The sequence below is a fragment of the Aulonocara stuartgranti genome (assembly GCF_965226115.1).
Source record: "Aulonocara stuartgranti genome assembly, chromosome: 3".
Lineage (NCBI taxonomy): Eukaryota > Metazoa > Chordata > Actinopteri > Cichliformes > Cichlidae > Aulonocara > Aulonocara stuartgranti.
Window position 1 is genome coordinate 54,113,078 of NC_138941.1, and position 13,652 is coordinate 54,126,729.

Below are 13,652 nucleotides of genomic sequence, written 5' to 3' on the forward strand. Positions count from 1 at the left end.
CACAGGAATGTGATGAAACAAGAACACACATTCAACCGTACAGAGTTAAAAACATGTCCATACCTATGATGTGTGAGTTTCTGTCGGGTTTCCGGCTGATATCCAGCAGTCTGTGCTGACGGTTGATCTGCACAGACTGCTGGCAAAAAAAAAGATTTAATATGAAGGCAATATGAGCAGAGAGCACAAACAAGTTGAGTAATTGGCTGTGTTAGTGCAGTGAGAGAGTTATTTGTAAAGAAAACAGTTTCACTAGCAGTCAAAAACACTTACGCCTGCATTTTTATTTTGTTAGATAGGAACAAAATGATAGCAGAAGTGCTGCCACGTGTCTGACCCGAAAAAGAGGACCGATTTGCTTATTTGGTAGTTCAATAAAAGGCTTCAATTAGTTAAGAGTGAGGGAACAAATTAGTTTTATGTTTGAAGTTTTGTCGTGGTATACAATATTTGAAATGTTAAAAAACAAACAAAACACTACATTTTCAGAAATATTAGTGGGTGTGTCCTTGTTTGTTTGTTTTTGTTCACTAAAGTGGCCCTCACATAAGATGACAGTGCCAGCAGTGGCTCACAGCTGATGTAACTTTGAGACCCCTGGTATACATGCTGCTCAGCGCATGGTTTTTTTTTTGTGAGACTCAGGGATCACAGTTTTTTTGTAGCCATTTCCCTCATTGCTGGGTTTCAGAAATATCTGATTTATTTTTGTGAAGGAGAAGCTCTCAAAACTTGAATCAAGTCACTGACTGGCCAATAGGTGTGTCGAATTTTGGATCACCTCAAATTTCTTGGGACCTCGGCCGAGTACATACTAAAACGTACCTGGTACCAGGTATTACCAACTAATGGTTAACCAATAAAATTAAGTCAGGTCAAGTAGATACTAGAGGAAAACGGCTACCATTCTCCTCTTTCTCCCTCATCCTTGCTAGAGATGATCAGTGCATGTTCAACAGTTTCTGGTGCATTACCATAAAAGCTGAGACCTATGGGGAGGTTTTCCATGCAGTGTATGAGAGTTCCTTGTTCCAGTTCCTGCACTGCATTCTGTTCAAACCTACACACTTTTAGATACTGTGTCTTAATATTCCTGCCAAATATTCTACATATGATTCTTAATGATAGTCTAAGGAGCTGGGAAAGAAAAGCGTCTGGACTTTTTCAGGGTTTCAGGGTCAAATGGCGGAGAGTCCCCCCCCCCCCCCGAGAGGAACAAAGGACCCCCTAATGATCCTCCACCTAATCACATGAGCCAAGGTGTGAAAACGGGTGTGGATCACAATCAGCCAGGGTTTCGGTTGAGCTCATTGTGAAACCTGGCCCCACCCTATCATGTGATTTCCTGAGGTCAGGTGGCCCAGGGCGTGAGTGGGTGTTAAGGCATCTGGGAAGGGATCTTAAAACTGAATTATTGATGAGAGACAGTTGGTGTCGTAAGCCACCGCCTCTGTTCAAAGATGGTTGCTCACAGTGGAAATAAATGAATTCTTTGACTCCTTTTTCAAACCATCTGTCCTCTCTGTCCAATATGTGAACATTGGTATCCTCGAAAGAGTGACCTTTATCTGTCAGTGTGCCCCAGGTTTGCAGCTGTGGCTACAATGTAGCTTGCTATTGCCAGTGTGTGAATGTGTGTGTGAATGGGTGAATGACTGAATGTAGTGTAAAGCGCTTTGGGGTCCTATGGACTAGAAAAGCGCTATACAAATGCAGGCCATTTACCATCTTTATCCTTATCTCTCACTGTCCACATCATTTGAGGAAAGATGTGGACACTTCCATAAGGCAGGTTTCTCTTAAAAACATAAATAGATGTTACCCTGTCAATCAATTCTTCTAACTTTTTTAAGAAAGATACGTTTGGACTGCTCATTCTATGAAATTCATCCAGAGACCTTGATGCACGTGGTTTGGTAGTGTCCCTACTGCACCTTCTGGAATGATCTAGCGTGACTCATTATTGAAAATATTGACTAACTTTTCTTTGTGCTGGAATGATGTAATGTTTGGTTTCCACAATGATAAAAAATAACAAGAGAATTAAATTTAAACAACCTATTAATAATCCTAGGTAACTATCACATCCACAAAGCAAAATTTAGTCATTTTAAATCTTTGTTCAAAACGTTTCAAAAGGAAACCGAGTGAAACACTAAAAAGCTATCTAGACCTTCTACCTGTGCCTAGTTCTTTTTATGTTTTTGTATAATAATCTCTCCATGGCTCTGTTCGACCTATGAGCAACTATCAATGAAAATTATGGGAAAAAATATCCTTCACAAAAATCTAAACGGGTAAAAGCGTATGCCTGCTGAGCGGCACGGGGGAAATGGCTTTCCAACAAACAATAAAGCAAACAATTAGAATCAGAATACTTTATTGATCCCTGGGGGAATTAACCACGTTTGACAAAAAGCCATACATATATGTGACTCTCTTATGGATCAGGCAGCATGTTATGGAGTCGTGTGTCTTTATTTTGCTGAACCACATCCCTACAAACACTCATCAGAGATCCGTTTCTCAGTATTATAGCACTCTTCATCTCCCTACAGGCGTATTTATCGCTGTTGTAGCTGAATCTGGTTCCACTCAGTGAACCACGGTCCATTTTAAGATGATTTAAATCCGTTCTCGTGTCTTGTTTTCACGGTTACACTGCGCTCACTGTCCTTTTCCTCCACATTACAGACTTAATTTCACAACGGCTTATTTATTTATTATTTATTTTTCCGTTGTCGCCTAATGTTTGATTTTCATTCAGCTCTATCATAGCCTTCAACCTCTCTCCCGCCATCAACTTCTGCTCTTATTTCACTTCCTGATAAGTCACTTCCCTCTGCTGTCTGAATTGAATTGTACTCACTACCATTCAAAAGTTTTAGAACACACCAATAATTCTAGTTATTGCAATTAAAGTTTCATGTCAAATGTTAAAGTCCAATGAAAAGATTGAAAAGGTACAAATGTAAGTGATGAACTGCCAGAGGTTAAAAAAGGTAATAATAATTATTTATAATAATAATAATAATAATAATAATAATAATAATAATAACAACAATAATTAAAACTTTATTTATTTCAAACTCTTCACAAGAACCGCAGCATGCTTCACAATAATATAAAACAGATGTATATAAAACAATACAACTGCTCATACAGCACAACTCTAGTTAAAAGCCAGTCTAAATAAATGAGTCTTTAGCTGCTGTTTAAAAGAATAAATACAATGAGGTTACCCAAAACTGAAAAATAATGTACATTTCAGAATAATACAAAAATGCCCTTTTCAGTGAGCATAAAATGGGTTATCAATTTAAAGATGTTCTGCAGCAATGGAGGTTGATCCTGGACCATAAAATACTGCCAGTGGACTACTGATGACTGGAAGATGGGATTGAAATCTTCAGTTCATCACGCAGAATCTTTGTACACCATCAAGAAGGTGAAAGGATGGTTCCACAGTGTGTGGCATCAATTGTGAAACATGGAGGAGGAAGTGTGATGATCTGGGGCTGTGTTGCTGGATCCAGGGTCGATGACTTGTACAGAGTGAGAGGAACCCTGAACCAAAACATAAGTCCAAGCTATGCCAGAACTATTTCAGGAAAAAAGAACAAGTTGGTAAGCTTGAAAATATGCAGTGTCCAGCACAGTATCCAGACTTACCCCACTGAGCAGGTTTGGGATGAACTGGACAGAAGAGAGAAAGCAAAGCAACCTACAAGTGCCACACATTTATCGGAACTTTTGCAACAGATATGGGAAGAACTTTCTGAAGAATGTTTAATTTCTATTGTAGAAAGAATGCCACAAGTGTGCTCGCCTGTTATGTCTGCTAAAGGTGGCTACTTTTGGCTGGTAGTGTATATATGAGGACACTTTTTGCTACAGCATCAAAAACTACAGCAGATTCTTTTGGATATTTTGAATTTGTCCACAAATTCTTTGTATGATAATAAAAACATTATAATAGATGTCCTTATTGTTCCATATTAGGTATATATTAATATACTAGTAATACTAATATATACATATTAGGTATGTATGTGGGGAGAAAACCGTTCAATGAGGTGCCTGAATATTATTCATTTACATTATTCATAATCCAGTAAAAAAAAAAAAAAGATAAATGAAATAGACATAAATTACATGTTTATTCTTGTGGGAAAAAATGAAATGTGTTACAGACATACATTGCACACATTAAAATACATTAAATACATTAAAAACATTAAATATATTAAAATACATTAAAATCACTAGTGTCTTATAATTCTTTTCAAAAACATTCCTGATGACATGATGCACAGTAATATGTGTTTAATACACTGTTAATGTTCTGATTTGATGACAGATTTCACCAGGTGCAGGACAGACACATTTCTGAAATTCTGATGCAGATTACCATGATTAATGACACAATGCACTTTATTATTTAAGCTTTAATCAGCCTGAAAACATAGCAGAATGCAAAACATGTGGACAATCTGAGCTGAGCTACCACTCCATCCCTTTTAGCAGGGTGAAGGCACATCTCTTGTGTTATTAACCCTTTAGAGCCGATCAGAGCGGGAACGCTCTGTTATGCGTAACTATTTTTAAATCCCAGTAGCACTGCAACCACGTAAGCTAGCGCAAAAATTTTTTTTGCATATGAAACCAGAGGAGTTGTACTTACATCTGATGCCATCAGCTTGTCCTAGGTCACGGTTTCCTTCCACATAAAGCTTTGCAAAAACTGCATAAAAAGCGCTTGCAGGAACAAAAACATAATATTCCAGAAACACGCTTTACCGATCTGATCAGCTGTTCAAAACACTTCCTACGTTGGAATAGACGTCAGCGCGAACTTTTGCATTTCCGCCATTACCTGCCCGAAACCGGAAGTGACGTCATTTTCGCGGAAATGTAGTCTTTTTTGCGATCAGGGCCTCAGGGCCTATACTGCTCTTTTTAAAAGTTATCTTTGACTTTATGACTTTCTGTGTCGTTTCTGGGATGCTTAGGACTCATATTGCACTGCTGGAAATAGTTTATTTTGATGCATATGCTGCTTTTTTGCAAATTTGCAGTATAATATTTATTTTCGTTTTTCCTGCAGTGTATAAAAATTGGTGTATTTCAAAAATAAAACTATGAAGACACTCAAAATAAATTTCCTGTGGTAGGAAACTATTTTGTGCAACTTTTTTGTATTTACAGTTTTGAGGGATAAGACTCTTAAATTTCTCTAACTACAAATATATGTTAAAAAATCAAAAACGATTTTCAATTTTTTTGCAGTTTATTGCACTTTTTTGCAATTTATGTAATTACTATGCACTTAATGAATACATATTATTAAAATCTGGGCTATAATGGTTGTATTGATGTATAGCAACTTGAAATGCTCCCAAAAATGGCTCCACAGCAGGTAAAAATATGATATAAGCTCTGGCGGACTTGGTTCTATGGTAGGTCTTAAAGGGTTAATCAGATTTCAGGTTCATCGTGACTTGCTGAACACAGAAATGCATTATTAAAGTCCATTTGTCAATTTTATGGTCAAGGTCAGTTTTGGGATTTTTATGGTCATTCCATTGTATAATTCTATCACATGTTTGCTACACATTTTACTTTTGTATCTTCCCTCATTTCAAACACCACGAAGTCAAAAGCTACTATTTCCACGCAGAAAGAGTCAAAATTGTGTGAGTGCACGATAAATATTTCCATGTACAGCCAAACATTCCAACTTTTAAAACAGAAACTGTTCAAACTTAACCCACTCTGTCTCTGTACAGCAGCTGCACATTCAGTCAGATTAAACTATTTAAAGGACTCAGCTTAGGGCAAATAAACATTTCTATTCTCCACAATATACAGGTCCGTATAATTTGTTTTTATATTTAAAAAGTTTAACTATACTTTGTTTACATTATATAGTTTCCCTTACGCAGTATGATTGGGAGGCATGTCATATTTTCATTGCTATGCAGATGTAACCCATCTTTATCTATCCATAGCACTAGATGGCAAAAACAATTAATTAACTGCAGGAATGCCTTAAAGACATAAAGACATGGATGACCTTGAATTTCTTGGTTCTGAATTGAGATGAAACAGATCTGGCACAATGTCTCAACTTTATTGGAATTGAGGTTGTGCCATGGTTATCAGCCATAAGAACAAATTCAGATTTATATTGATGTAAGGTATATAAATGTAAGTACAGTTTGAATCAGTGCAATATTATTTTCACACATCAATGGACCACTGAACTTCTCAGCTTCTAAAATGTAAAGCCTCATTTAGAAACCACACAAGTACATATAATGGTCAGGGATCAACATGAACCTGTCTTCTCTATTTGACTTTAATCAACTCTGCAGTGTCTCCATCAGAGTGACAAAACCGAATTCCAGCATAGAGCGGCTGAGTGAATGTGGTCTGGACTCTGTGGAGGAGAGTCATGGTTTCAGAGACGCTGTAGAAAGACAGAATACCTGCTCTGTGATCCAGGTACACTCCTACTCTGGAGGACCGAGGACCTGAGAGGACAGTTGGGACTTTGTTGTGCCAAAATTTATAGCTGTTTGTGTCACAACGTAATGCCCAAGATTTGTCATTGTATCCAAGAAAACATTCATTTAGGCCCGTTTTTCTGCTGATATTCTTCAATGTGACTGCTACACAAACTCCTCTCCCTCTCCACTCCACCTCCCAGTAACAACATTCAGTCAGAGTCTGTCTACTCAAAACCTGATAACATCCAGTGAATCTGTCTGGATGATCAAAATAAAATTGTTGTTGGTTCATAAATGTTGCTTTTCTGTTCCCCTCAGATAATAACAGATGTGTGTATGCTGTGTTTGGATCCAGTGTGATTTCATGTGAATGTTTTAAGAATCCAGCTCTGGTCTTTGGCTCAGGTGGTGACAGTAAAACATCCACTTCAGTGACTGTCAGTGAGATGTTTGTCCATTCATCTCTCAGAATGTCCTGTAGTTTATCTCTGGTCTCTGACACAGCTGCTGTCACATCCTCAAAGTAGCTCAGAGGACGAATATTGATGCTGGATGAGTGTGTAGACTCACTGAGTGCTGACAGTGAGGGGTAGTTGTGTAGAAACTGGTTGTGATCCTCTGTGTGTGAGAGCTGCTCCAGCTCGCCGTCTTTCCTCTTCAGCTCAGCGATCTCCTGCTCCAGCTTCTCCTGAAGCTCTTTGACTCGACTCACTTCAGTTTCCTGCTGGGATCTGACCTGCTGCTTCACATCAGAGCTTCTTTTCTGGATGAGACGGATCAGCTCAGTGAACATCTTCTCACTGTCCTCCACTGCTTTATCAGCAGAGCCATTGATGGCCTCCACCTCCTGTTGAAGCAGCTTCACATCTTTCTCTCGCTCCTGGATTCTCTGCTGGATGTTTAGTCGTCTCACCTCGAGCTCCTTCTGCTTCTCAGTCCTTTCTGCTGCAGCTGGGACTGTTTCATGGCCTTTATGTTCATCCATTGTGCAGAGATAACAGATACTCTGCTGATCAGTACGACAGAAAATCTTCATCACCTCATCATGACGAGAGCAGATGTTCTCCTGGAGCTTCTTGGAGGGGGCCACCAGCTTGTGTTTCTTTAATGGAGCTGCATCATAGTGAGGTTGGAGGTGTTTCTCACAGTACGAGATAACACAGACTAAACAGGACTTGATGGCTTTCAGCTTCCTCCCAGTGCAGACATCACAGGCCACATCTTCAGGTCCAGCATAGCAGAGATTAGCTGGAGCAGCTTGGAGTCCAGTCTTCTTCAGCTCCTCCACCAACTCTGCTAACATGATGCTTTTCTCCAGGACAGGCCTCGGTGTGAAAGTCTTCCTGCACTGAGGGCAGCTGTGGATTCCCTTCCTGTCCTCTTCATCAAAGTGGGCTTTAATACAGTTCATGCAGTAGCTGTGTCCACAGGGAATAGTCACCGGATCCTTCAGTAGATCCAAACAGATGGAACAAGAGAAGATTTCTTCATCCAGCTGAACTCCTTTCTGCGCCATTTCTCCTCTCAGTGTCAGTGACTGTGTGAGTTTCTCTTCCTTATAACTGAAACTAGTCTGAGCTCTGATCTCAACAACATGTTTCTGCAGTGAATGGAGCCTGTCAGCTCTTACACGTCACCACATGTTGGTTACACCCATCTTCAAAGTGCAGATCTGAGGGGGAGGGAACGAGGAAACACGTGGACAGAGAGGAGGTGCTGTGTTTAAGAGCAGGAAGAAGAGGGAGGTTATCAGGCTGTGCTTCACTCCAGGAAGAGGAGCAGTTTGAGAGCGATACTGATACTGATAGTTTAACCCTTTATTTACTGCTCACATCAACGTTTAAGCTTGTTAACACTTTCTTCTATATAAATAAACTTCAGTTTAGAAATGTCAGAGTTCTCACCGAAGTTAACAAACAGTCCTTCAGTTTCAGTCAATGCAGGAGGATAATGATCCTAAACATACAGATAAGGCAGCCACTGACATGATGCTTATGTTGCATTTAAGTTTATGTTCATTTCAGTTGTTTCTCTCCCTCAAATACCATCAGAGGTGAGAGGGTGCAGCAGGTGTAGTAGTTGGTATATGAGTCAGTAAACAAATTAAAGTGTTTTCAAACACATTCATCTCCATAAAAATGTGATAAATGTTTGACAGGAATAATAAAAAGAAACCCTGACTCCTTTAAAAATATTTTTCTGTTGTTACAGTTGAGTTGATCACAACTTCTACAATCATTTTTAACAGGAACGTGGCTAAATACAGGTATGTGAGAACCAGTCAAAAGTGGCAAAAGTCTAGACATTCTGTACTTAAGCAGAAGTACAGACACTAGTGTTAAAAAACACTTTACTACAGTAAAAGTTGAAGTACTGGTTCAACTTTTTTACTCAAGTAAAAGTAATTAAGTATAGGCTTTGAAATGTACTCAAAGTAAAAAAAAAGTAAAAAGCAGTTCTTTGCAGGACATTTCTCCCACCTATTTTTTTTTTATAAAGCTAACTGAACCTTGTGCTATAGTAATGTAATAATTCTAATCGTATTCAACTTGAGTCAAAAGAAAAAGGAGGATTTTTTTTTTAAATTGCAATTTTTTTAATGCCATTATTGTACAAAGTGCCTTTGCCTCTTAACAGGAAAATGAGCACAGTCAGAGGTTAAAGTGAGATTCAGCAGGTGGAGAAACCAAAAAGTCAGTTTTAATCGCTCAGTGGTGGGGAAAAAAATCACAAGTTTGCCCGGCCCATCGGAGCCATCCGTGGGGAGGAAGCAACGATCGCGCCGCCGGCCCGGCACCCCATAGCCAGATGTTTGGACTAGTTTACAACTGTTGAGAATACAGGGAGTGCAGAAATATTAGGCAAATGAGTATTTTGTCCACATCATCCTCTACATGCATGTTGTCTTACTCCAAGCTGTATAGGCTCGAAAGCCTACTACCAATTAAGCATATTAGGTGATGTGCATCTCTGTAATGAGAAGGGGTGTGGTCTAATGACATCAACACCCTATATCAGGTGTGCATAATTATTAGGCAACGTCCTTTCCTTTGGCAAAATGGGTCAAAAGAAGGACTTGACAGGCTCAGAAAAGTCAAAAATAGTGAGATATCTTGCAGAGGGATGCAGCAGTTGCAAAGCTTCTGAAGCGTGATCATCGAACAATCAAGCGTTTCATTCAAAATAGTCAACAGGGTCGCAAGAAGCGTGTGGAAAAACCAAGGCGCAAAATAACTGCCCATGAACTGAGAAAAGTCAAGCGTGCAGCTGCCAAGATGCCACTTGCCACCAGTTTGGCCATATTTCAGAGCTGCAACATCACTGGAGTGCCCAAAAGCACAAGGTGTGCAATACTCAGAGACATGGCCAAGGTAAGAAAGGCTGAAAGACGACCACCACTGAACAAGACACACAAGCTGAAACGTCAAGACTGGGCCAAGAAATATCTCAAGACTGGTTTTTCTAAGGTTTTATGGACTGATGAAATGAGAGTGAGTCTTGATGGGCCAGATGGATGGGCCCATGGCTTGATTGGTAAAGGGCAGAGAGCTCCAGTCCGACTCAGACACCAGCAAGGTGGAGGTGGAGTACTGGTTTGGGCTGGTATCATCAAAGATGAGCTTGTGGGGCCTTTTCGGGTTGAGGATGGAGTCAAGCTCAACTCCCAGTCCTACTGCCAGTTTCTGGAAGACACCTTCTTCAAGCAGTGGTACAGGAAGAAGTCTGCATCCTTCAAGAAAAACATGATTTTCATGCAGGACAATGCTCCATCACACGCGTCCAAGTACTCCACAGCGTGGCTGGCAAGAAAGGGTATAAAAGAAGAAAAACTAATGACATGGCCACCTTGTTCACCTGATCTGAACCCCATTGAGAACCTGTGGTCCATCATCAAATGTGAGATTTACAAGGAGGGAAAACAGTACACCTCTCTGAACAGTGTCTGGGAGGCTGTGGTTGCTGCTGCTGCAATGTTGATGGTGAACAGATCAAAACACTGACAGAATCCATGGATGGCAGGCTTTTGAGTGTCCTTGCAAAGAAAGGTGGCTATATTGGTCGCTGATTTGTTTTTGTTTTGTTTTTGAATGTCAGAAATGTATATTTGTGAATGTGGAGATGTTATATTGGTTTCACTGGTAAAAATAAATAATTGAAATGGGTATATATTTGTTTTTTGTTAAGTTGCCTAATAATTATGCACAGTAATAGTCACCTGCACACACACAGATACCCCCCTAAAATGGCTAAAACTAAAAACTACTTCCACAAACATTCAGCTTTGATATTAATGAGTTTTTTGGGTTCATTGAGAACATGGTTGTTGTTCAATAATAAAATTATTCCTCAAAAATACGACTTGCCTAATAATTCTGCACTCCCTGTAGATTCCTTAATATAGATCAGAGTTAAAGAGAATATATTTGGGGATTGGTTGTAATATTACAATATGGCGGTTAATGGGAATACAAAATAGAAAAATGGGCCTGGGATGGGAACAAAGAACTGAGGTGCAGGACAGGAGAACAATCAACACCCACCCCCAGGGAGAAAGCAAGAGTTACTGAGGGTGAGGGGCAGACAAAGGGCAAAAGAGACACTACCTTAAAAGGAGATGGGGGTCAGGGTGTCAGCACCCTTGGCCACTGTACTAGTGTACTTTTGTGCAATACGTTTTCTTTTTATTGTCAATGGTGCAATAGACCTCAATACTTGAAATGTGCAATTTACTTGTATTTTTATTCCTATTTATTCTATTTATCCCCTTCGTATATTTTATTTATACATATATATATATATATATATATACATATATATATATATATATATATATATATATGTATATGTGTGTGTGTGTGTGTGTGTGTGTGTGTGTGTGTGTGTGTGTATAATATTCTGTAACTCTGTAACTTCTGTCGGTGCTGTGCTTTTGGAAACAGAATTTCCCAGAGGAACCCACCCGAGGGATTAATAAAGTTTTATCTTATCTATTTCCATTGTGGGGGTGTTTACTGTAGGGGGGAAGAGACCAGAAGTTTTAACTGTAACTGTTTTGTGGAGTTCTTTAGATCAGCCTTTAGCATAGGATGCAGTGTGCTGATCTCCAGATGCATCTGTAATAATGGGTAATAAAAGGATTGTGTGAAACATGGAAACATCTCAGCGTGATCTCTACCAGGACCAAAAGAATCGCAGAGACCGGCGTTGTCGCAACACAACAGCTTAGTAGCTTGAATAGTGCCTTTGCAAAAACAGCAATTGCATACACTCAAGTGAACAAATACACCCAAGAGCATTTAACCTACATAACATAATGCGATCAGAACTCACCTTCTGGCAATCACACACAGCAACAAACCAAGGGAATAAATATTGCCGGTGTTACAGATTAACTGGTGATGGTCAAACAGATCAGAATCAGAATCGTGTTTATTGGCCAAGTATATGTGCAGACACATACAAGGAATTTGGTTCCGGTAGATGGTGGCTCTCAAGCACAGCAATGTAAATCACACACACACACACACACACACACAAAAGATGGCTCCGGACTTTTACATAAACATAATATATTCAGTCCTGTAGAAAGTTACATATTTAAAAACATATGATCCTCTCTGGTTACTTTGGTATGAATAACTCTGAATCACTTTATGGTAAATAACACACTATCTGCAAAAAACTGTGAAAGAATTCCACATGACAAGTTTGTAGTTCAACATACAAGTGACGACCTTTGACCTTCATCAGGTTTTATTTAATTGTTTTAGAGAAAATCTCATATGCTCTTCATGCAGCTGAGTACATCAAGTGTTTAAAACGGAAGCTGTGCAGGTCTGAGATCAGCAGCTTTGTGAAACACCAAACTGAGGTCCTGTTAATGCTGATATATAGTGACACAGTTACATGAGTGATTAATCCTTTTGTTTTTAACTTTATCAATAAAACAGCTGCAGCTTTCACTGACAGCACATGTGGTACTTTAACCTTTGTACTGTTTTCATCAGTTCATTTTGCAGTTAACATGTTGGATGATCTGTCTGCTGTCACTGGGTGGTGCTGAGGTCTGAATCTGAGGGCAGCTCCTGTAATCACAAAGACAACAGAACCATCAAACTCAAATATAAATTTTATCCCTCAAAATTGAAATAAAGCTGATTCTTCTGTCCTCACACACTCAGGATCTGAAGTTCTTCTCTTGCATTTTTTTCAGTATTGCAGTACACTACAGTACTTCCATAGTTCCTGATTAATGAGGAGTTACTGAAGTTCAAGCTTTAAAAAAAAATGTTACTGTCTTTACAGATGTGGCAAGAGACTGAAAACATGCTGTTGTTTGCACATATTTAATATTCAGCTGCAGCAGGGTGCAGCCTGCTGTTTTTAAAGTATAACACTTGTAATAAAAGTACAGTGACGTTAATTAATGACTGAGCAGCCTGGGGCGTTTCTCTTGATTTCTTTAGTCAGGGTAAATTCATTCACCTGCACAGATTAGCTAAACGAACCCTGACAGCAGAGTCCTCATCTTAGCTAGCTAGGTCTCAGGAGCTAGCTAAGGACGGTAGTTACGGATTAGCTTACAAACACGTTTAACTTACCGAAAAAGTGCAGCAGGGCCTCGGGTCCTTCTGTCGGGGAGTCCAGTTTACTGAAGAACACCTCAGGCTGTCAGGTTAAAACACTCGGTCGTGTCTTCGTAGCGTAAACGCTGGCCCTCCTCTCAGAGCCTACGCTCTATCTGCTATTCCCGAACAGAGATACGCAAGTTTCTCCGTGACTGCAGCTGCCAGTCAAAGCTGCTATGATGACGTCTCACTCCAATTTAACATCACCGCGGTAGGAATTAGAATCAAACCTATGGGAGAGGAGACCCCTTGAACATAAATCAGCGTGATGAGAACCATTGATAACAAAAGAGAATAAATTTATTTTAGTCTGACCCCAGTCTTATCCGCTAACATGGAGGAGGCGGGGTTTATGACGGCGATAGAGACGTTTTGGCTTCATTTTCGGGGAGCTGTCGCGTTGTCCATGTTTTCTACAGTCAATGCTCAGCCCCCCCCCCCCGCACCCTCACCCACCTTCTCATGCTCAGCACTCACTCACCCCCTCCCTCCTGGCTCACAGCTTCTTCTT

General features: G+C 39.8%; 1 protein-coding gene and 1 long non-coding RNA gene across 2 annotated transcripts; both read right to left on the minus strand.

Annotated features, from left to right (window-relative positions):
* Positions 1–5,580: 5,580 nt before the first annotated feature.
* LOC309703400 (tripartite motif-containing protein 16-like) lies at positions 5,581–8,197 on the minus strand. Its single transcript, XM_082528186.1, has one exon. It carries the CDS (start codon positions 8,026–8,028, stop codon positions 6,352–6,354), a length of 1,677 nt encoding a protein of 558 aa, XP_082384312.1. The 5' UTR covers positions 8,029–8,197; the 3' UTR covers positions 5,581–6,351.
* Positions 8,198–11,874: 3,677 nt separating this feature from the next.
* On the minus strand, positions 11,875–13,630 carry LOC309696884. Its single transcript, XR_014273692.1, has 3 exons — positions 13,457–13,630; positions 13,115–13,371; positions 11,875–12,598 (listed from the first exon to the last, which is right to left on the minus strand). It is a non-coding gene; the product is annotated as an uncharacterized lncRNA (long non-coding RNA).
* Positions 13,631–13,652: the final 22 nt, after the last annotated feature.